The sequence below is a fragment of the Leptidea sinapis genome, chromosome 44, assembly GCF_905404315.1.
Source record: "Leptidea sinapis chromosome 44, ilLepSina1.1, whole genome shotgun sequence".
In the NCBI taxonomy this organism is placed as follows: Eukaryota; Metazoa; Arthropoda; class Insecta; order Lepidoptera; family Pieridae; genus Leptidea; species Leptidea sinapis.
Window position 1 is genome coordinate 6244103 of NC_066308.1, and position 26430 is coordinate 6270532.

General features: G+C 36.4%; 1 protein-coding gene across 2 annotated transcripts in view; it reads right to left on the minus strand.

Annotated features, from left to right (window-relative positions):
* LOC126977256 (F-box/LRR-repeat protein fbxl-1) overlaps window positions 1-26430 on the minus strand; it is a 43060-nt gene that overhangs the window by 15394 nt on the left and 1236 nt on the right. The window contains exon 1 of one of the 2 annotated variants that reach the window (XM_050825998.1): window positions 12187-12391. The exons of the other annotated variant lie outside the window; for it this stretch is intronic. Within the exon in view, the coding sequence (XP_050681955.1) occupies window positions 12187-12282 (96 nt within the window). The 5' untranslated portion in view covers window positions 12283-12391. Of the gene's footprint in view, window positions 1-12186; window positions 12392-26430 lie in introns of those variants that run through there. 2 annotated transcript variants of the gene reach the window in all.

A 26430-nucleotide genomic window follows, 5' to 3' on the forward strand; every position in this document is an offset into this window, starting at 1 on the left:
ACGGTCAACAGCATGTCGACTGTACATCACGTTTCGCGTATCAGCGTTTACGTCGCCTCGCGTTATTTCCTAAGTAATATTGTAACCAGTTCGCGACAAGCCGCCGATCGATTCGCGTGCTCATTACCATACCAACATTTTACCATTTTACCATATAGCATAAGTTAAGGTTTCAATATACCATTTGAGCCTAACTTGTGTTTTACTCTGTACGGAACCAAACCACCGTACATTGTGGTCCTTCGGCCTTTTGTTAACCAGTGACAAATTTTTTTTTTTTAACCATTCCAAGGACATTGTGGTCCTTCGGCCTTTTGTTAACCAGTGACAAATTTTTTTTTTTTTAACCATTCCAAGGACATTGTGGTCCTTCGGCCTTTTGTTAACCAGTGACAAATTTTTTTTTTTTAACCATTCCAAGGACATTGTGGTCCTTCGGCCTTTTGTTAACCAGTGACCAGAATTTTTTTTAACCATTCCAAGGACATTGTGGTCCTTCGGCCTTTTGTTAACCAGTGACCAGAATTTTTTTAACCATTTCGAGGACACAAAAACATTGTGATCCATCGTTCTATTAACCAGTACCATTAGTTAACCATTTTAACCAAAATTCGTCGCGTGTGTAGTGAACCAAATTAGTGTTGACCAAAGTGCTTGTGTGTGGAGTGTAACCAGTTCACCAGATCGGCGATACTACCAGCGACTACCAACGGGGAGACTGCTGAGGACACACCAGGTCACCACGTACCAGTCTTCAAGTAAGATCTTTCCTTTTTATCACTCACCACTCTTTACCACTCTCTTTTGACCCGTAACCATGGAGGCTCTATTAACCACCCAAAACCAGATTATGTCCGCGATTAACACGCAGTGTGTTAATTTCAAGAAGGACGGGCCAGAACGAAAGACACCCGCCTATATTGAAAAACGTCTCAACGCTTTAGACTCGTACTGGAGTGAATTCCAGACCAACCATACTAGGCTTTGTGCTGAGTTTGAAGACCCTAACCATCGCTACTTCGCGGAAAACCATTACCAGCGGACGAAAGATTTTTACCAGGAAGTTAGGAATATGATTTCTAATTACGTAACCAGCGATCCCAGCAAACCATTACTGAGACCTGCTACACCATTATCGCAGGGCTCAGATAGGCGCGATATTTTCTCTCCCGCTCAGGAGGGTCCCTCTTTTAGCTTCCCTGCACCAAAGCTATCGAACCAGGGCAACTCCAGTAGGGTCGAAGAAATGCTGCGAAAGCAGAAGAGCAACTTCAAGGCGCTATCCCGTACCATAGAGGCTGTCGACCTTGAAAGCTGCTCCGACCGCTGGGAGTTCGAAGATATTTTACGAACTATCCAATCAAGATGGTCGGTCATCGATTCTCTTCACTGGGACATCGACAGCGAAGGGCTGCTCGACAACGAAGAGTATGAGACAGCATTCGCTGAGATGGAGAAGAAATACAACACCATGAAGAAGGCAGTGAACAGACAGATGTGGTCGTCATCTTACAGGGAACGTTCAACCCCACAAATGGACATTCCCACCTTCAGCGGAAACTACCAAGATTGGATATGTTTTAAAGATTTATTCTCCGAAACAATTCACCATAATAAATCTTTACCAAATGCGCAGAAAATGCAATTCTTGAAAAGTAAGCTCCGTGGCGAGGCTGAAAAATTAGTTCACCATTTACGCATCAATTCTGAAAACTACGAAGTATGCTGGGACATATTAAACCAACGTTACCATAATACTAGGTTAATATTTAATTCTCACATACAATTGTTACTAACCATGCCTACGATTCAACATCAATCTGCAGCGGTCATCAAAAGGTTACATGACACCACCAACGAGTGTCTTAACTCTATAAAAGCAATGGGCATCGACATTTCCAACTGGGACCCATTGATCGTCTATATTTTGTGCCAAAAGTTAGATACTGAAACCCATAATGATTACATTGTGTCGCTTAAGAATCCAAAAGAATTGCCTACTTTGTTAGATTTTTTGAAATTTTTAGAAATTAAATTTACTTCGTTAGAAAGCTCTCGTCGTAAGCAGGACTTCAACAAATCAAATTCATCCCAGGTACACCAAAACCAATACCAAAAACCATGGGCTGAAAAGCATACCAATAACCATTTACATAATTTTATGAACAGAAATTTTAAACCAAGACCAGCTGTAATAAACCACGTCAATACGAAACCAGTACATATTGCGCCACAACGGAAATGCATACTCTGTAAAACGTGTTGCCATGAATTGTTTAAATGCAAACAATTTCTAGAATCCGCACCGCTGAATCGACTTAAGGTCATTGAATCCAACAAATTATGTAAAAACTGTTTAATTAACCATTATGACAAGGAATGTTCTTCGGAAAAAACTTGCCGTTTTTGTAACCAGCAGCATAATACTCTTCTGCATAATGCTCTTGTCACTTTTGCACCATCTACTTCTAGAAATACCGAGATCGAAAATTCTCCTAGAAGATCCAATATATGCGTTACCAATGCCCCACAAGAAACCATGCCCAAATTATTAGCAACAGCTAAAGTTAATATTATGTCTATGGATGGCTGTCACCATACCATGCGAGCCCTCATAGACCCGTGCGCGGAGTCATCTCTCATTACAGAGAATGCCGCTCAACTTTTAGGCCTACCCAGGATTAAGCGCCACTGTGTGGTGGTCGGAGTAGGCGCAAAAGCCAACAATAGTAAGGGAGTCGCACAGCTTTCAGTGTCATCTCTTCATAATAATTTCACATTTAAAACGGAAGCCTATGTGATGAAGCATGTCGTCGGGAATTTACCACACGAAACATTAGAAAAACCAGCTTGGCCGTATTTACAAAAGTTACCACTCGCAGATCCAGAGTTTTATAAAAGTAGACCAATAGATTTAATTTTAAGCGTTGAAGTTTACGAATTAATTATTTTACCAGGTTTAATTCGTAATGGCACATCACTACCAATCGCGCAAAATACCAAGCTCGGTTGGATTCTTAGTGGTACCATAAAACCAAACCAAACATATTGCAACGTCGTCATGGTCGACTTGCAGGATATACAGCGGTTCTGGGAGATTGAAGATATCTCAGACAACTCTGTAAATATTACGGATGAAGATAACCATTGCCTTCATCATTATCAACAGCATACTACGCGCAAACCAGACGGACGTTATGTTGTACGGTTACCATTAAAACCAGAGATTACCGAAAAATTGGGTGAGTCTAAAACCAAAGCCGTAGCCCAATTTCGGCAATTAGAACGCAGATTTTGTAAAAATAAAATTATCGAACAGAACTACAAACAATTTATCCATGAATATATTAATTTAAACCATATGAAGAAATGTAATAGTAATCCGATACTTCAGTGCTATTTACCTCACCATTGTGTAATCAGAACGGATTCCACGACGACTGCCACGCGAGTTGTTTTTAATGCCTCAGCGAAAACTTCGACTGGACTTTCGTTGAATGACCTTATGTACTCTGGACCAAATTTACAAGAGGATTTGTTTACTCTCATATTAAAGTGGAGGCAGTACCAAATAGCCTTCACAGCCGATATAGAGAAGATGTTCAGATTTATAGATGTCCATGATGATGACCAGCCGCTCCAGAAGATCGTGTGGAGGGACTCTGAAAAGCAACCATTAGAAGAATACCAACTTACCACTGTCACATACGGCACCAAGGCCGCACCATTCCTAGCCATGATGACATTGAAACGTCTGGCTAAGGATGAAGGTCACCGTTACCCAGAAGCAGCAGAAGTTCTGGCTACCAGGCTCTACATGGATGACCTCCTCCATGGACATCATGACCTCCAGTCTGCAAGGAGGCTGATTTCCGACCTCATAAATCTCCTTAAGTTAGGTGGATTCAATCTAAGGAAGTGGTCGTCAAATCAACCAGATGTACTACCAGATAACCAGTTACCATGCGAAGACCAAGCATATGTTTTTAAATACCAGGAATCAACCAAGGCATTAGGACTTAAGTGGCATCCCGACGAAGATTATTTCACTTTTCAATTGAATTCCGAACCAGTCAGTAAACTCACCAAAAGAAGTTTACTCTCGAATATATCGAAGATATTTGATCCGCTTGGATGGCTTTCACCAGTTACCACCAAGTTGAAACTACTCTTCCAGGAAGTATGGCTCTTAAATCTTCTGTGGGACGACGAATTACCAGCTGACATCAACACAAAATGGAAAACCATAGAGGCTGACATCACGAAAATTAGCCATATTACCATACCAAGGTGGTTGCAGTCTTCTAAGAACGACACCATTGAATTACATGGGTTTTGTGATTCATCACAAAATGCCTACGCTTGTGTTGTATACTGCAGAGTCAACAATATTACCAGCAACCAGTCTTCTGTAGTATTAGTAGCTTCGAAGTCTCGTCTCGTACCTGTAAAGAAAAATGTATCGTTACCTAGATTAGAGTTATGTGCAGCGGTTCTACTTACCAAGGTCATGAAGATCACCTGTAAATGCCTATCAGATTACAACATCAAAATCTACGGTTGGTCTGATTCGACAGCTGTGTTAGGCTGGCTCAACGGCGACCCATGTAAATGGAAACCATTCGTCGCGAATAGGGTGAAGCAGGTCATTGACATTATACCATCGAGTAGCTGGCATTATGTGTCAACAAAGGACAACCCAGCTGACTGCGCAAGTAGAGGCATTACCACAGAACAGCTGATTAACCATTCCATGTGGTGGATAGGTCCCCACTGGCTAAGATCGTTTGAAGAGTCCAAATTAACCAATAAATTATATACAACCTGCGAAGAGCTTAAAAAACCATTATTAAATATAAATGTAAACACAATTAAATATCAAAACAAGGTTATAGATAGTATAATTAGCAGATACAGCGATTTTACGCGAGCTTCAAGAGTGCTTGCGTGGGTGTTACGTTTTACACCTAAGTCATTTAATACTAATAAAACAAACTACTTAACTATATTAGAAATAAGAAAAGCTAAAAACTTAATTATAAGGCATATACAACAAGTAGAATTTTTAGAAGATATACAATATATTAAAAACCATAACCAACCTAACCCTAAGAGTAAATTATTAAAATTGAAACCATTTATTGATAACCAGGGGCTCTTGAGGGTTGGGGGGCGATTGACCAACGCCAAAATAGAAGATAGTATGAAACATCCGTGTATTTTACCACATAACCATTTGCTTACTGACATGATTATTGACCACGCGCATAAGATGACCTTTCATGGGGGTCCCCGGTTAACCCTTGCTTGGCTGCGTCAAGAATATTGGATCCTGGGAGGAAACAATGCTGTAAAGAAGAGGCTACGGAGATGTGTGCTATGTAGAAGGCACGACCCCCTGAAACACGACCAGTTGATGGGAGACTTACCACCTGCAAGAATCAACAGGACCCGCCCCTTTTACCATTTGGGGGTTGATTTTACTGGTTTTGTTGACGTCAAGTCTGCGAAGGGTAGATCAGTGAGATGTACCAAAGGATATGTCGCCGTCTTCGTGTGTATGGCGACCAAGGCTGTACATTTGGAGTTGGTCTCTGATCTCACCGCCTCAGCATTTTTGGCAGCCCTCAGAAGACTTGCGGCCAGGAGAGGATCGCCCGGTCACATTTACAGTGACAACGGGACGAACTTTATAAAAGCAAATAGAGTTTTGCAAGAGGAGATTGTTAACTTGAAAACCATATTGAATGCCCAGTTTTATGCAGAAATAGCTGAAATGTCGATAGAATGGCACTTCAACGCACCATCTTGGCCAAGCGCAGGCGGTCTCTGGGAGGCTGCAGTGAAGAGCTTGAAATACCACCTGAAGCGAGTAATAGGAGAACAAAAACTCACCTACGAGGAGTTCTCTACTCTTCTAGCTCAGCTAGAAGGATGCCTTAACTCCAGACCTCTGTGCCCGCTGAGTGAAGACGTCGAAGACTTAGATTGTTTGACCCCTTCTCATTTTCTGTCCAGTGGACCAACATTGACCATTGTTGAGTCAGAACACGACTTACGAACCAGATGGCAGTTAGTGCAGAAGATTTACCAAGATGTGTGGAAGAGATGGAGAGCGGAGTACCTCACACAGTTGAACGCTAGGTCCAAGTGGCGACGTTCACAACCAAATTTAAATGTTGGCGGCATTGTAATTATACACGATGCTAACCTGCCACCGGGTAAATGGGCTCTCGGTCGAATCGTGCAGCTACATCCGGGACAAGATGGGCTAGTTCGAGTAGTCTCTGTTAAAACCAAAAATGGCATTATGAAGCGACCAGTAGTCAAACTATCTCTTTTACCTATTAACCACTCCAACGACGAAGACAGTAACCAAATTCATGAAACCACTGACCATAACCAGCCGAAACACCAGTCGAACGACGATTTACCAAAACCAAAGCGACGAGCTAGAAGAGGAATTGTTAATTTATTTACCATGGCACTTATGTTGTTTACCTTTTTATTTTCACCAGCCACGTGTGCATACAACGCTATAAACTTCAACGACAGTCAAAGTTTATATTTAGATAAAATATCAACCATGCGACTAGTTCAGGACGAATGGAAACTAGTTGTATACTACGATTTAAAACCATATTGGCAAGGCAGTAAATTGTTATCCAAATATATTGATCATATGGAATATATTTGCAAGGAATCGTCAGTCAGAAACCATTGTGAATCTATTTTAATACAATTACAGCACAGTTATACAGAGTTATCGCATTACAATAACATTCTGTCGACGCAGCAGTTCCCACGCGGGCACGCGCGGCGCAGGCGCGGCCTTATCAACGCTGTGGGTAATGTTGCACACGCGCTGTTCGGTGTACTCGATGACCAATTCGCTAAGCAGTATATTCAGGACATCGATTTAATTAGGGAAAACCAAAACCATCTTGCTGCTCTATGGAAAAACCAGACTTCCGTAATAGAAGCAGAATATAATGTATTGAAGAGGATGCAAGGCTCAATTGACAAACAATATAAAATATTTACTCATTACCTTAACCAGTTAAAGAACGCTACCAATGATGTCAAGAGTCAATTGAAAGACGTGGAAAACAATAATGAATTTTTATTATGCGCTATGGCAGCTAACAGCTTGGAGTCGAATTTGAAGAATGTGCAGGATGTTCTTTTAGATACTGTTTCGGAGGTGTACTTTGGGAAGTTCAACATACATCTTTTGAAACCCGACCAGCTTCTAGAAGAATTAAATATTATTTCCGGAAGATTGTCCAACGATTTAAGTTTACCAATAGAGAACACGCATACAGAATTAACCAAAATGTACCATTTACTCAAGGTCAGAGCGAAAATGCTAAATGACTATTTTATTTTTGAAATTAGAATACCATTAGTGAGTAGAGACCATTACCAAGTATATAAAATTTATCCTGTACCAAGACGGAACGGCAAAACCATGGTCACCCTAGTTCCAGTTTCGGATTACATTGCGATCAACTTACGAAGAGACTCATTTATGACCATATCACACTTAGAATTAAATAATTGTCTTCATTTAGATACTGAGACACAACTTTGTCCTTTGGAAAAACCAATTTCTCATATGAGTCATGATGACGTCATGTGCTCCAAAGACCAGGAGACGAAGCAGTGCAGAACCAAAACTGCCAAATGTCTAGATTGGTGGTCTCAGCTAAGCGAGGTCAATACATACTTTTTCTTTTGCTGCGACTCGTATCCAGTACGTATCATCTGTGGAGAGCAAATGTTTTCCAATCATCTTAATAATAGCGGCATTATTAGGTTGGGTCCAGATTGTGTTCTGAAAGGACAAGACATTACCATTTATGCTCGGAGGCTTCAGAACAATACATTAACCATACAGACGGATATACCAGCTATAGACATTCACCCCATCAACCACATCTTTAACCAGAATAAGACGTTCGTGTCGCTGATTTCGGAGCCAGCATCAGTGATGGGTGGTTACGATCAGGAGCTAGATGATATAGGCGCAAAAATAAAACAAATGAATTCAGAGAGTGGTCTAAAGGGTGGTATATCTTATCACGACGTTCACCACTACGTCGCGATATACGTGGTGGCGGGTGTGCTGGTGGCCGGGGCCGCCGCGTACGCCGTGCGGCGGTGGTGCCCGCGCCGCAGCCGACGCCAGGACTCCAGCGCGCCGCCCGCGCCGGCAGCCGCTGGCGCAGGGCCAGCCGCGTCGCACCCGCCGCGCCCTGAGCCGCGGGGTCTGACGAACGCAGCGTTTGTGTATAGTGTTAGTGACCAGTGTGTAAGTGTAGTTAACCACGGGCAATCTAGTGCTAGTAAAAATAGTGATAAGTGTAGTGATGAAGTGAAAGACCAATCCACTTCTCCTGTAGTGCATAGGCATAATTTTAGTGATTACTGTGGCTAGAGACATTAAGGTTACCATTAGATAATGCAAATTTGTTTATCACCTTGTCTCACGTCACTCGCTAACCATAACCATTTCTTTTTTGTACCATCTTCACCACCACTCTTTCTTCTCTCGCGGTGGCAGCATGTACGGTCAACAGCATGTCGACTGTACATCACGTTTCGCGTATCAGCGTTTACGTCGCCTCGCGTTATTTCCTAAGTAATATTGTAACCAGTTCGCGACAAGCCGCCGATCGATTCGCGTGCTCATTACCATACCAACATTTTACCATTTTACCATATAGCATAAGTTAAGGTTTCAATATACCATTTGAGCCTAACTTGTGTTTTACTCTGTACGGAACCAAACCACCGTACACCCTAATTTTTTGAAAATGTAATATAGCCTATAACACTCGGGGATAATGTAGCTTCCCAACAGTGAAATAATTATTCAAATCTGTTCCGAGTAAGTTCCGAGCCTATGCAATGCAAAAAAACAAACAATCAAATCTTTCCTCTTTATAATATTAGTATAGAAGTATTGATAAATGAACTGAGGGGCAAGCGTTACCGTCTAGGTATATCTAGTATCATATTTTATTTTTACAAGATTACCTCCCCTCCAGTAAGTACTCGCATTCTTATTATTGTTTTCGCATTCGCATTTTCGTTTCGTCGACTTTCAAATCACCACGATGCTAAAAAAGTTATTACTTCAAAACTTCCAAATGCTTGGAAATTAAAAATTTAATCCTAATGTTGTATGATACTAATTTATTATTATCTTGTACACAGTTTGTCTGTTGATCTTTCTACAAATATATATAAATACATGTCGTGTTGTTGCAGTATTTAAATATTTCAACACCACACGTCAGAACGATGCACAATATCATAACATTCGACACTCTAACGGTGGAAGAGAACATTGTGAAGAAGTTGACACACACCTGCGAACATATTCAAAGGTCGTCTCAAGTTGACCTCCTCGCGGTATGCTCAGGTTACTGGTCTTGCTAGGTGCTATCTCGCCATCAGGACACGACCTCTTACTAATAAATCGTTTGCAGAACGCAATAGTGATTCTTGAGTGAAACGGTGAAACCTGATCTTATATGGGTTCGATTGTGCGTGTGGAGCTAAGAGACTAAACACAAAGTCAGATTTGGTACGGCCGAACCAGTGGGAGGCTAATTTGCACAGGATGTCGGCTAGTTTGGGTACCAAAACGGCGCCTTTATCTACCATGAAGCAGTTATGTATAAGCATTACCGTGTTTCGGTCTGAAGGGCGCCGTAGCTAGTGAAATTACTGGGCATATGAGACTTGACATCTTATGTCTCAAGGTGACGAGCGCATTTTTAGGTTTTTTAATAATCTTGAGTGGCGCTGCATTGTAATGGGCAGGGCGTATCAATTACCTACCATCAGCTGAACGTCCTCTTCGTCTCGTCCCTTATTTTCATAAAAAGAAAACCATCAAATGGTCCGGTGCGCGTCTCGCATCAATTGGTCCAGCGTCGTTCTCGTACTCGTCGTACTCCGGACGGTAATAATAATTGTATGCGATGGACAATGCGATATACCATAGAATATGGTTCACTACCAGACCGCGTCCGATGCTTCAGCCGTACCAAATCCGGTCATGTGTTTAGGGTATAAGGACGCTGTCTGTTTATAAACTACTGAACAACTGTTGAGTATATACAACTTTTGTGTGTATACAACTATAGTGTGTATACAATTGTTGTGTGTATACAACTGTTGTGTGTATATAACTGTTGTGTGTATACAACTGTTGTGTGTATATAACTGTTGTGTGTATACAACTGTTGTGTGTATATAACTGTTGTGTGTATATAACTGTTGTGTGTATATAACTGTTGTGTGTATATAACTGTTGTGTGTATACAACTGTTGTGTGTATATAACTGTTGTGTGTATACAACTGTTGTGTGTATATAACTGTTGTGTGTATATAACTGTTGTGTGTATACAACTGTTGTGTGTATATAACTGTTGTGTGTATACAACTGTTGTGTGTATACAACTGTTGTGTATATACAACTGTTGTGTATATACAACTGTTGTGTATATACAACTGTTGTGTGTATACAACTGTTGTGTATATACAACTGTTGTGTATATATAACTGTTGTGTGTATACAACTGTTGTGTGTATACAATTGTTGTGTATATACAACTGTTGTGTATATACAACTGTTGTGTGTATACAACTGTTGTGTATATACAACTGTTGTGTATATACAACTGTTGTGTGTATACAATTGTTGTGTATATACAACTGTTGTGTGTATACAACTGTTGTGTGTATACAACTGTTGTGTGTATACAACTGTTGTGTATATACAACTGTTGTGTGTATACAATTGTTGTGTATATACAACTGTTGTGTATATACAACTGTTGTGTATATACAACTGTTGTGTGTATACAACTGTTGTGTATATACAACTGTTGTGTATATACAACTGTTGTGTGTATACAACTGTTGTGTATATACAACTGTTGTGTGTATATAACTGTTGTGTATATACAACTGTTGTGTATATACAACTGTTGTGTATATACAACTGTTGTGTGTATACAACTGTTGTGTATATACAACTGTTGTGTGTATATAACTGTTGTGTATATACAACTTTTGTGTGTATATAACTGTTGTGTATATACAACTGTTGTGTGTATATAACTGTTGTGTATATACAACTGTTGTGTGTATACAATTGTTGTATATACAACTGTTGTGTGTATATAACTGTTGTGTATATACAACTGTTGTGTGTATATAACTGTTGTGTATATACAACTGTTGTGTGTAAACAACTGTTGTGTGTATACAACTATTGTGTATATGGAACCGTTGTGTATATAGATTATAATAGAACTGTTCTGACTATTTCTATTTTCGATAAATATTACTAGGCAAAAAAATTCCTCGTAATTGAAAAGTATGTATTATATCACAAGAACTTTCAAATTTGCCAAAATTTCTGGTTATGTTTTTAAATTCTATGGGATTTTATATAAATTCAAGACCATGGTTAATGGCGAGGATAATTCATATTGTGTTGTCTTAGTCTCGATCTCTGGAATATTTTAGGAATTCCATAAATGTCTTAAGACATCTGCAATTTATTTTATTTTGTGCAATGCATCAGCTGATAGTGACATAATTGTGATCAGCCGGTGTTGGTAAACATTGAGGAGTCCAGAGCTGGAACAAGAATCCGAGCGATCACAGATTATAGTTGCGATGTTTCCACAACGTCTTAATATATTATTGTTATTTCCATGAGCGAAACGACCCAAGCCATCATTAGACACAAAGTCTTGTTTTACAATATAATAACTGACCAATTTTTTTTAATGATAATACGGGACGAGACGGGCAGGATGTTCAGCTGATGGTAATTGAGACGCCCTGCCCATTACAATGCAGTGCCGCTAAAGATTCTGGAAAAGCTAAAAAATTCTGAGCGGCGCTGCAATTGCGCTCGACACATAAGATGTTAAGTCTCATTTGCCCAGTAATTTCACTAGCTATGGCGCCCTTCATACCGAAACAGTAATGTTTACAAATTACTGCTTCACGGCAGAAATAGACGCCGTTGTGGTGCCCATAATCTAGCCGGCATCCTGTGCAATGGAGCCTCCTACCGGTATAATATATACTTTTCCCAAAAAATTAAAATAGTTTCATTTGAAGTAAATCTGTGACCCTATTTCCATAATTACCGTACTGGCAAATGGACTCCTGATGCCGCCCTCCGTCAGATACACCTGGCTGGCCTCCAGCGCCAGCTGCCCCCACACGTCCGTCGGGATATCCATCACTATTCTAGACTACTTACAGCCGCCGGCCGACTTAACACTTAAATCATATAAAATGCACTTTCCGAGATATTCACCCGTGAGGGACACGCGAGCTAAGATTACGAAATGCTGAAGTTAATTTTGGAATCTCGCGTGCGGGGTGAGGAAGGGGGGGAACGGACCTGGGCGGCCGGACGCGCGGTCAGCTGTTGCTCTGTGTCAAATAAAGTATTTTTATAATAAAGTTCTCTTTTAAGTTACAGATTAAAGTTTAATATAATAATTTCTTACACATTCCAATGTTCTTTAATATATTTCGTTGACCACATATGTTATTCAGTTTCACTGTAATATTGTTTTAAATGTCAGAATGTTTTTGGCGGGAAATTTAAAGAGGCTACTTTTTAGGGCTAATTTTTAAAATAATCCAAGCTTAAAATATAATTTTAGAAGCATATTTATGTAGACGTGGTCTGTATAGGAGATAGTAGAAATAATTTAGGTTTTAATATAATTTAAAAGCGTGTGTCGTTCGGCGTTCGGGTCGCCGGCAGTACTCTGTTGAGACACAGGAGCAAGATCATAGCGAGCCGTTTTTTTTTCTTTTTTGGTTTTTCTTCACAGTAAATAATGCTTTCTGTTCAATTTGTTTCAACAGTCGCGGTACAATATTATCGTGACTGCATGATTTAAAAAAATGTTCCGCTCGAACTAATGCCCGTTTCCTGTAAACAAGAAACGGATAGTTTTTGGTGCGCCCAGTAATATTGACTACGCGACGTATTTAAAAACTGTTTCTATTTCTGTGTGTATAATATGTAGTGATGAAGATATTCATATTTTATGTATAACAGATAACTGGCCAAAATATATGAGCTCAGTGATCATCAGGTGCCAAGTGCGTTTAGCAGAGTAAAGGCTATACGTGGCTCTCTTATACTTGTACGTAAATTATTTAAATTCAAAGAACGTCGAATGTGAAGATATTATGGGTCTATCTGTTTAACGCACGTTAAATTGCGTGAATAAAAATAATGGTAAACTTTTCAGCGAAGTCCAATCGGAGTTAGAAAAATAGTAATTTAAAGCATTAAAAATACAAAATGTTTATTTTCTTTAGCAAGTATGTACATAAATCAATATTCATGATTGGAGCCTCCTTTTAAGCACTATAGCGCCTGTGTTCCATAGCTTATTAATATTTATTACATTATTTACAGACAATCAAACTCTATCTACTAAGAAGTATATCTAAAAAGTATGTATAGTAAGAAATAAGGTGTGTAAGACATAACTCTAATATAATGCTGTGTTGTGAGTGATAAGTAAGGTGTGAGAGGTATAATGAAGTGTGTGTGAGTCAATGTGTATTTGTGATCAAATGAATGAATCATGTATAAGTATGTCTATAATGAAATGTTTGTGTTACTGTTAAATTAATATGATTGTGTTAAAAGTTCTTGAGTTTCTGTATAAGTGAGTGAATTTATCCAACTTATATATTATAATCTATATGTGACAAAGTAGATTATATATATAACTATATATTATAATCTACTTTGTCATCGTCATCAGCCGGAGGATCTCAACGACGTTCGGTCCTGAAGGCCTACTCCTAAAATCGATGTTCGATATATCGTGGCATTAGTCGTGTCGAATTCTACACTTAGTAACATCGTATTCAATGTCGAAACGATGATTGAACGAATGAAACACTATTCGATATTATCGGTCCTAACTTTAGTTGTGTATAATGTCAGTGACGAATATTCAAATTCAACAAATAATTAAACGTCACTTTTACTGCTTTTACGATAATCAACGGCAACAGAAGGTTTCGTTATTTTATTAAGGTTATCGTTTCAAGTTGTAGTTGTGCTTTTATTGTGATTGCGGAGTAAATTTCTTGAGTCTTTAGTTTGGACGCATATCGTATTTTCTAAGTTGCCCTGACATAAACAAACTTTGCTAATTTGTACAGTGATTAATCAAAGTAAAGGGAAGTGATGACACGAAAATTAAAACTGTTGCATTGTCATAGGTTTCATATAATATATGTTTTTGAGATCCTGTGTTAATTTCTGTAAAAAAATTCAGTTACAAACAATGTCGAGATCTGTCTTAACTTAAGAAGAAAAGATTGAAAGCAAGGAAACATTGCACGTAGAAGGAGGAGACATCAAATGCGGGAAAATTTTAATACTATGACTATACAGGGTGTCCCAAAGCTATGGGACATGAAGGGAAAGTACCTTAAATATCGAAGATAGGCTATTTTACTGAAAGAAGACTTTATGTGATTTTTAAAAGTTAGTACTTCTTAAAGAAAGGAACAACGTAAAATGAATGTTTTCCTACTTGGATTGGTACGAATGGACCGATTAGATGACCGGCCAGATCCCCAGACCTTTAGATTTCTTCTTTTGGGGATACGTGAAAGATATGCTATACAAAAAACGATACGAGAACGTGGGTGAGTTACAAACAGATGTGCCATATCATATCGAGTATTCACCATAAAATGATAAGAAAATCAACAGGCAGCGGACTCATTAAAAGATTGGCAATTTGCGTTAGACAAGAGGGATCACATTTTGAGCATTTAATTAATTAATTTACAAAAAAAAACCCACTTAATTGACTACTTTCTTTTAAAATACTATGTTACCTAAGAAGAGCTATTAGATTTTGGCCATTCTTTCGATTGGCATTAAAAAAGTAGGGATGTTTTTTTTTACATTTCAGTCAAGTAATTTTTAGAAAATGATATAATGTTATATTTTGATATTATTATTCATCAGAAAATAAACACTTTTTACAGGTGAGGTCATTATCAGGTTCTTGATTTTCTCTTTTATGCTTATTTATTGATAAAAGAGTAAAATGTTCCCGGGATTCCGCTATTTTATTTGACTGGTTATTATTTTCATTTTATATTCTATTTATAATTCATTAATACCGTTCGCACATTTTAAAATATTCACTCATAAATAAAATAATTGATAATAAGAAGTTGAAGGTTATATTAGCACATATTAATATGACTTTGTTATTGAATATTAACGAATATGGCTGTATGGGCTTGAACCCTTTGCCTATCCTAATAATGGACGAAGAAACCAAAAACAAATTACCGAATGTCGCAAATGTCAGAAAAATTCTGTTAACTTATATATTATTTATTACAAAAGTCAATGAAGTTCTATACATATGGACATATCAGCACACTTTTCTCCTTAGTCGTGTGTCAACTGTGTCAATAAACATGCCTAAGTGTGCTATAAAAAGTGCTTAAATAATACATTAACGACAAAAAAAAGATGGTGTGACCTAACATCGGTAAGGATATTTTATTTATATAAGATTGATATGCAAAAAGCGGAAGTAATTTAATAGAACGATTATTTTTTTATTAAATATGGTACAATATTATTGACAAGTCCCCAGACAAGACCCGCTTGAGAGAATGGGACAGTCAGAAATGAAAACAATAGAGTCGCTCTTTTTAACCGACTTCAAAAAAGGAGGAGGTTTTTAATTCGTCGGTATGTTTTTAATTCGTCGGTATGTTTTTTATGTTACCTGTTACCTCAGAACTTTCGACTGGGTGAACCGATTTTTATAATTCTTTTTATTTGAAAGCTGGTGCTGCCCGTGTGGTCCCATAGCAATTTGGTCCAGATCTGACAATGTCAACCATTATAAAACCATAAAAGTCTTAAATTTGCTATAAGTATGTGCGCAACAAAATTACGAATATGTAACTCAATATCGCGCCAACCGATTTCGATAACTCTTTTTTTATTGGAAATAATATACTTCAAAAGTAGTTTGGTGATAGTTTGCTTAGGTTCTGCTTACGGGATCCATGACAAAGTAACGGAGCTCTTCAATTCTTAGGAGCAAATTAACGCTACTAGGCCGATTTTTTTTTATGCTATCCTGATATTTGACTCAAGTAATTGTCGTAGACGAATATGATGATGATCAATGGAATTCCTTAACGACAGTAAGGGTGTGGCAGAATTTCTGTCTATAATAAAATTGCAATGCACTTACGTCCATTGCTGCATTGCAAAATTTAGTAGATCTACACAAATTTAGACAAATTATTAGTTAGTGTAGTTCAGATTCACTAAAAATCTAAAAATAAAAAAAAATAATAAAAAACAACCGACTTCTAAAACTCTGTTCTAAAACAATAGATTATAGAAAAATAATTACGTATTTATATACAATCACGCGCACTGAGTATGGATGCAGTACGGTTTATAAAATCTCATGTCTTACTAGCCCCTGGGTTTTACAGAATAACGATGAATACTTATAAAAAAAACTATATTTTATGCGTGAATTGCTTCCCAGGTAGATATAATATAATATTGATTTTATTTGAATTGAGCTAAATATTGCCCATCTTTTTAAATAAAACTATACCTTAGAAAATATATTGGCCTATTATATTATTTTAGCTTACGACGTACTTTATCGGTAATATTCTTTATCAACCCTGATTACATCAATTTTAGTTTTCACTAACTTATCGATATGTTTATTCATTTTCGTACAACACTAGGTATTTTGACAGAAGTCAAATCTATGATTATAGAGTTTCTGTTACTTCAAGTTTTTATATGTTATTTTTCGCGATTTAAGAAAAAGTTCTAAGTGGTCAATACACTTTAAGAAAATGAGATTAGCGTAATTGTATTAAGTTCGAAATTGATGTAAATAAATGTGTAGTTTTGTCTTTTCGTGATTATGTATTTAAGCTTATCATAAAGCCGGTATTAAGTGTGTGTATTACATATTATTTAATAGATAAATGTGCGACCTTGGCGATATCGGTTTCCATACTAAAATGACATGATGCCACTTTTACTAGTTTTTCTGTTCTGTGGACGAGGCCTCTAAACGGTTTTCGCTGTGTCGCAGTAGCCAGCCTAGCGAAACTCTCTAAGAAAAAAGTGATTCACTCGATTGTATGAAACGTGCAGTCATTGATAGATTGGCAGGTGACGGTAATAATCTTGCAAAAAAAAGAGGAAGCCGAAATCCACTACGCTTTAAGCAATCGTCGCCATTCGACATACTATAATAACTACTATTTCAATCTTATGTCAAATCACTGCACGTTTCATACTAAACTAAATTTCAATTTTTACATAGGCAGTCCTGTCTCTTATTACGTAGTATTTATATCCTCTTTGTGAATTACTTTCGACATACGTCACAAAACCGCTTTGACTCATTTGAAAATAGCATACATATTTGGATTGATTCGAACGTGGCCTTCAAAGTCTACGCGCAGCCATTAAGTAGACAGATGTCTAGCATCAATACTGGCAAGACGGCGACATATATGATGGTCAACTTTGTGCCATGGGGTGTGTTACACGCTGTATCGCTCGGTCGAGATATCTGCGTCTCCGTAGGGATTAATCCTTATTTATCTCGGCCTTCCGAGTAAGGTAGGTCTAATGTCAGCTTACACGTTAGAAATGCTGACAATAAATCAGTGAAAAGAATTATCGTAAAATTTAATAGTCGAAACATTCCCGGTACTGATAGTATCAAGATTGAAGATTTGAAATCTATTTATAGCAAAATATCAAAGACAGCTTATAACCCTGACCGCTTAATGTTAAATTGTATTCCCTCCATGTATGTATATTATTATACTGTTAACCTATAACTATATTTAGATACCTTTACACCGATTCCAAAGGTTTTAATACATTAGATCATGGTCGCTTAGTAAAGATATTAGAAGACCTCAACAGTGTCATATTATGTAAATGCCGGTGAAAATTCCCTCCACTGAAGGCACAGCTCAGGGATCAGCGCTTGGTCCGCCTCCCTTAAATGCGTTTGTTAATGATATAACAAGTTGATCAAAATATTGTACCTCATACCAATAAGTATGCAGATAAGTGTTTGTTAATAGGTGAAATTAATGTAAAATATGCCCTCGATAGACTGACTGACAACGGATTTTTTCCAAACGAAAAGAGACAAATTAATACATATAAATACTACCCAAATCCTAAGATCACAAGTCACGCTTCCTTCACTATTCTAGTATTGGCAGCTGTTCTGCAATCCAATCGGTTACAACACATTGCACGTATCTTGTATTAATAATAGACCATAAATGTAAATGGCACTATCAAATTATTTCATATTGTGATAAGCTATAGAGCTCTTTGGCATAATATATTAAATTATTAGAATAGAAAATAGAATACAATAAGAAATTATTGATAACAACCACCACATAGTTATTTTACTTAAAGCTATGAATACAACTTAACAAATAAATTGAAATCAGTAAATAAAGTAAGACTGGCAATATTATAAAAAAAAAATTAACAAATAAACAACCGACTTCAAAAACACTATTCCAAAACAATAGATATTATAATATGCACTAAAAAGTATAAATATAATTGCGTGTTTTTATACAATCTAATTCTAGTTACGATTATTGTAATTTTTGGAATCGGTGTCCCGCCGCGACCCGCTCTCGCCTCTCACCTCCTCACGACTCAAGCACATCTCACCTATAACTATGTATGTAGTTACAAGCCAATCTTGGATGGACTCCAAAAATAACAATAATCGTAACTAGAATTAGATTGTATAAAAATACACAATTACTTTTATACTTTTTAGTGCATATTATATCTATTCTTTTGGAATAGTGTTTTTGAAGTCAGTTGTTTTTTTGTTATTTTTTGATTTTTAGTGAAGTACACTAACTAACAACTTGTCTAAATATGTGCAGATATACTAAATTTTTCAATGCAGCAATGAACCTAAGCGCTTAATTGAAGAGTTCCGTTACTTTGCCATGGATTCCGTAATCAGAACCTAACCAAACTCTCACCATACTATCATTGAAGTATATCCTTTCCAATAAAAAAAGAATCATCGAAAAAGAATGTCGAGTACAGGATATCGACCCGGCACCCTTTATCTAAGTTCGTAGAGATAATAGTCGACTAGGGTTAAAAGATTTGTGTCGACCCAACTTTTTACTCCTGAAGCAATGCTGTTCATCACATATGTGGTAAACGAATAAGATTAAACTGGGTATAAGTAGATTGCACACATAAACATCACACCATAAGTATAAATCAATGTGTAAACCCCTTATTCATAATAGTCTGCTAACTTAAAGGATTACTAATTCTCACTCTGTCTTCTTCTATTGACCTAAGTCAGAATGAGAAAAAATACTCCTTAGCGGCTGTTTTAAGTTAGCGGACCATTATGAATAAGGGGGTAAATGTATACGTATAATCTCCTCGCCTCTCGGATATTTTTTGATGACTTTTTATATGCGATTGTCTAGTTGTTTATAGTACGTTAGTGATTTTCGTTTTTATTTTTAAGTGTTCAATAGTATCACTAAGTTAAGTGTAGGTGGTTAACTATTCCATTGGTACCTAAAACTTCTTCAAAATTTAGCAGTGTGGTGGCTTCCTATCAAAAGTTATTTTAACTATTCCTATAGTTAAAATAACTTTTGATACAAATATGCTGGTGTTTTCCAAGCAATTATGTATTGCACGCATTCTGCACTAGCTGTATGGCGTTTTTTATTTTTGTAAGTAGTCGTGGGCCATAATCGGTTTCCATATAATAAAATTAAGAAAAGACGAGAGCATCGCACAGCTCTATGCGTATTTCTCAATTTAAGTAGGTATTGTCTTAATTTATATAACATCTTAAGACGATAAAACAATTTGATATTGTCATGTTTATATATTTTTGGAATCGTAGATTTTTATCCATTCTATGTTCGCCGATTGTTTGTTGCTGTTGTTTCTTGTTTGACAAGTTGGTTGTGAGAAAATGAGACCGAACTCTTATCGTATCCAACTCAATCTTTCCTGATGTTCTTTAATGAGGATAGCATCTGTTGTTACTTTGAATGTGGGTGAGTTTGTGGAGATGTAGATAGTTCTCTTTTCTTTTTGTCCTTGTTATTTGGGTTATCCTTAATTGCGTGTTTATATTATTGATTAGATATTGCCTATATTTTTTCTTCCATTAGTTGTGGCCATAACTCTTTTCTCTTTTCTAAAGTTTCTTTAGAGTTCAACTTTACTGTCAACATGTCCTGAGGAAGCCTTGTGTAGAGGCGAAACACGTGTCGAATTGTGTAAAGACAAATACTGGTGGAATTAACACTAAAGAAAACCCAATCATTTGGATTTGTACATTATATTAAAAACTTTTAGACCAATTACTAAAAATCAGTCTCAATTATTAAAAATCAGTTACAAACCAAGACCGGCACGTGTGCTCGCGGTAACAAGCGGCCTACGAATCTAATCAATCAACTAAGTTATAGGGTGTCGATAATGGTCGTTAAACTGCTTCGAGAAAAGGAAAAACCTTATATTTTTATTTTTTTGGTTGATAATTAATGAGTTTTTTCTGGCCATTTGTAAATTATATTTAAGTCTGAATCAATTAAATTGGTGCGTCATCTATGTCGTGAGGGTTAAAAGATAAATATAGTTGAATGTCATCTGCGTATATTTGATACTTACAGTCAATGACATTCTAGAATTATTTATATTATTACTCATTGCTTACAGTCTATATATTTTGCAATATATCCGAACTATACAGAATAAAAGAGGGCCTAATATGGAGCCCGATGGAACTCCTCTTTTAATGTTACTACACTTGGTATTGTGAACTCTACCATCCTCTTCTGTAATCACAACTTTCTGAGTTCTGTGACTGAGATAAATATAAAACCATTGTATTGTATTTTCATCGAGTCAATAGAAGGCTAATTTTGAGAGCAATATAGTTAAATACAAATTGTCAGAGAATAATCAAGCAATACTACAACTGTAACTTTACCCACATCCTGAGTTGTCAGAATGTCGTGCACTACACGGAACAGAAAAAACTAGTGGAAGTGGCATGTGGGCGTTACCCTGTCGCCACTATTATCTACAAATGTACCTACTTGAGGCTTGACTGTAGAACTCATAGCCGCAATAAAAATATGTCCAACGAAGGGATTTCTTATCATCAGTAATCATAATTTTCCGATTTAAATACAATTAATATTTTTTATGTGTTGTGCAAAATGTACAACTAAAAATGAACATTAATATTAGGATGTAAGGTTTATTTGCCTTTACGTTTAATTGATGTAGCATAAGTTAGAATAATTAATACATATATATATCGATATAATTTTATCGAAACAAATTTTATATTTATAATTTTTTTAAAGTATTGCTCTTTTCTTTGCATCATGCGATAAGGGTGCAAGTAACCAAAATGTTATAATATAGTTGTGGTAATTGTGTGAAAGAGAGACTACGATTAATTCAAATTAATTGCTTTAATCGTCTGTTAGGTACAGCTAATTATTCCATTTAAGATTCCATTTTAAATAAATAAATATTAATTTTTAAATATAGACAAACATTTTTTTTATTAAATTTTAATATTTGCAGATCACTGTATTCCAGTACAGGAAACACGTCATAGAATTGTAAAAAAATAGATCGAAAACTATGAATTTTAGGAATGTTTGCCATCATTTGTAGCATATGTACATCATAATAGCCTGTCGTATGTCTTCCTGGCCCCTGGGTTTATACAAAATAACGATGAATACTTATAAAAAAAACTATGTTTTATGCGTATAATAAATGCAATGCAATATCAATAATATGATATTGATATTATAACTTTCCAAGACTATTCGTGTACGCTGTCTTTCCGATTTTATTGTATCCTTGGTATCTTCTGTGATTTATCTAAGGCTTTTGATTGTGTTCAACATTTAACGCTGGTTAGGAAGCTATGCCACTATGGTATAAGAGGATCTGCACTCGATCTTCTGATCTCATATTTAAATAATAGGATTCAGAGGGTCGAGGTGAATGGCAGGAGATCTCCTGGGACTCCTCTCGGTATGGGGGTACCACAAGGGTCTATTCTTGACCCTTCCTCTTCCTAATTTATATAAATGATCTACCTAACCTTGTAGAAAAAAAAACACAAGGTGGTATTGTTTGCGGATGACACTTCACTTATATTCAAAGTGACGACGTTTTAGTATACGAAGTAAACAATGCTCTATCTGACATCGTGTACTGGTTTAGCGCCAATAACTTATTGTTAAATAATCACAAAACCAAATATATTAAATTCACCGCGCCAAATGTCAAAAATGGAGATGTGAATATTTTATTAAATGGAGAGGTGGTAAAACCAGTGGTATCTGCTATATTTCTTGGCATTACTCTTGATTCCAAATTGCGGTGGGGCCCCCATATTGAAGGATTGGCGAATAGGCTTAGTTCTGCAGCATATGCGGTTAAGAAAATTAGACGGCTGACATAGATACGGCGAGATTAGTATACTTTAGTTATTTTCATAGTGCGGCCGATATTAATACTATATTTGTGCTGCAGAAGGAGAGAAGGCTATTCGCGCGATTTATAGCCTTGGTCCTAAATAATCATTAAGAGAAAAATTTAAAGAAATAAACATTTTGACTGTTGCTTCTCAATACATTTTTGATAATGTTTTGTATGTTCATAAGCACATTGAGGAATTTTCTAGAAACTGTGACATTCATAATGTTAACACGAGGAACAAACATAAACTTGTTGTGCCTACTACTCGGTTGGGTCGAGTTAGTAAGTCTTTTGTTGGGCGATGTATATGCTTCTACAATATGATCCCAGAAAATGTACAAAACAAATGTGTTACGAAATTTAAAAGAATTGTTAAAAAACGTTTGTGTGGGAAAGGTTATTATAGCATAAACGATTTTCTTAATGACACCACGGACTGGGAATAAATCGAACACCCTCAGGCTCTTTAATTATAAATGTTTATTGTACGATATTACATTGTAATCCATATTTTATATTAAAAAAAAAAGCCCGCTGAGTTTCTTGCGCCCATTCTTCTCAGGTCTGAGGCAGTCTCTTTTGAATGGGTGGTAGATTTTGACGTTCAATAAGTGATTTTAAATCCTATTTTGAATAAAAATATTTGAATTTGAATTTATTTTAATTGAGCTAAATATCGTCCATCCTTTTAATTAAAATTACTATACCTTATAAAACATATTGGCCTATTATTATTTTAGCTTACGACATACTTGTTTTGTTCTACGTATTTCTAGTTTTCATTAACTTATCTATATATATATCAATATTTATTTCCGTACAATCCGTAAAATCTAGTGATTTTGTGACAGAAGTCAAATCTATGGTTACAGAGTTCCTATTACTTCAAGTTTTTATATCTTATTGTTCGCAATTTAAGAAAAAGTTCTGAGGTTGTAATAATCACTTTAAGAATATAAGATTAGCGTAATTGTATTAAGTTCGAAATTGATGTAATTGAATTTGTAGTTATGTCTTTTCATGATTGTGAATTTAGGCCTACCATAAAGCCGGAATTATATGTGTGTATAACATACTTAAAAGATAAATGTGCGAGTTTGGTGACATCGGTTTCCATAGTAAAATGACATGATGCCACTTCTACTAGTTTTTTCTGTTCTGTGGTCCACTACACCTAAGAGTGCAGTCATGGTACGTCTTTTCTTTCTGTATCCAGATTGATGTTCTGATAAGTTCTGGTAAGTCTTTTACAGGTTTCTAAATACTTCATTAAATGCTTAGTATAATTTCTTACAATTTTTCAATTATAGTAGAAACGCAGGGAAGATCGTTTACGGGTTTGAGGTCTGTAAAGTCAACCGGATTCCTTTTTTTTGGTAGTTTGGAAATGTGTTAGTTTTGATGTAGACATTTTTTATATGCGTTAGCACGAGTACTATTTTAAGCATTGTCAGTGGTAAAATGTCAAGTCATATAATATCATCGATACCCATCGCGTGGGACTTAACTTCATAAGGAGTTTTACGTATATTACAATGTTATCATCAATCGTTTAAAATTCAAATGTTGTATTGCTGTGTCTGTGAAGTTCATAGTAAGTGAGAGTTGATATTAGCACGCGACCAGTACCTAGCATTTGAAGAACATTGGAATTCGTTTCATTTGGATGATTTAGATGTTGTGGCAAATTATAAGTTTTAAGTTTTAGCCATAAAGCTAATACATATAAAAACGTCCTTAATATGTTGTCACAATATTTTAGTTTTTTTAAATATTAGAATAAATGTACCTATATTACCTCGTAAAATTTTACTGTTCCTTTACATTAGCCGATACAGTAGCGTTAGTTTGTATGGAAGAATTTACAAAGCATATTTGAATAAGATCGAAAACATTCAAATCGCAATTGAGAACTTAACTGATCGTTATAAAGGTGAGTATTGTTTATTAATTCATATAATAGGGATTGGCAACTGTACAACTATCCACTCGTACTCATGTATCTTTGATTGCTTGCCGGGTATTTAGATTTCTAAAGAACCCACAACATCTTACCAAATTGATGTGATTTTTTTTAATTTTAACTAACTAACCCTCAAACAGCGCCGTGAGTCATCGGTTTCAGTGCTGGCTGCGTAGCTACCCTCCAGGTTTCCCCCGGAGAATGGTGCACCTGAATAGAGGAATATGGTGTACGGTGGGACCGTAACCAAGCCCCCTCTGCCATTCTACCGCCCCGTCAGCTCAAGTCACCACAACGAACACGACAACCGCCAAACGCACAACCAGAAGTTGTTAATAACATATTTCTTGAATTTGTGCTCAGTCAGTTCTAGTATACAGTCTGGTATTTAGTCTATAGTATTTATTCTAGGTAACTTATTAAATGGCACGTACAGTTTATTCTTTCTTCTTGAATTGAATAAATTCAAATGATAAATTTTCTTTAATTCGGTAATATTTTTTCTAACATACATTATATTCATATATGTGTATTATGAGGGAAGGGTTAGGATGCTTATCAACTTGAATGGTTCCCAAAGCGACAACATATTAGAGATTGCTCTAAAATATTGTAAACATCTGTAGCTTTTCTCTACAGTGACAAACGGTATGACATAATGCTATGGAAGTACGCAAAATAGACCAAACGTGCTCTATTCACAGCTGCAGAACTTATTTGCTTAGTTACTGATATGTTTGCCCCACTGTAATTAATATTATTATTATCTATAGTAATTCCATGAAAAACAGTCTTATCTACAATTTCCAGAGTTTTAAATTCTAGCATTACCTTAACCTCTGTTTGTTTCACATTTGGTAGTTGAAATAAAATATTATTAGTTTTTTTTACTATTTCTCAATACATTATAATTTGTGAACCAATTAAATACGTTTAAGATATTATCATTAAGCATTATATTATGGTCACCGTATTGTCTTTCCGTTTTATTTTGAATAAAAGTAACGTCATCAGCAAATAAAAATATATCCGCGAGTTCTTCTAGCATAAATGGAAGATGGTTAGTATAAACTAAAAGAGAAACGAGCCAAGGATCGAGCCCTGTGGCACGCCCATATCTATATCGGATTCTTTTGATTTTCCACCGCAAATGTCTACAAACTGTTTACGACTCTTTTAGTAAGAAGTCATTAATTTTAAAGGATTCTCGCGAAGATCATTCATTTAAGCTTAAGTAAAAGTGTACTAAAATCTACGCAATCAAAAGCGAAAATTCGAAAGGTCACACAAAATAGCTATTGCGTCATGGGAGTCCTCCCAAGATTCAAGCACATGTATAACAAGTGCCTTTCCAGCAGCCATGACTTTCCCCTGGTAAAACCAAATTGCTTGGGGTGTAATGGATTAAAAATGGATTAAAATGGTGAAATTACTGCGTAAATGAGACTTAACATCTTATGTCCTCAAAGTGGCGAGCGCAATTGTGGTGCCGTTCAGAATTTTTGGGTTTTTCAAGAATCCTGAGCGGCACGGCATTGTTATCGGCAGGGCGTATCAATTGGCACAGTAGTTATCGTGAGAAAGTATAAGCAACATACTCATGTGGTAGTTAATACTTTTCGTCACATTTTGTTCTATTTTGCACTGTTACTGTTGGTAAGACCGCGTATGAAAAATAGTCTAGACTCTACGCTCAACAAAAAAAAAGCTAGTCATGAACATTTTTATTTTACTTATAATAACAGTATTCATGCGTCTCTCACTAAAAGTGTTTTGATAGACACACAGACAGTCTTT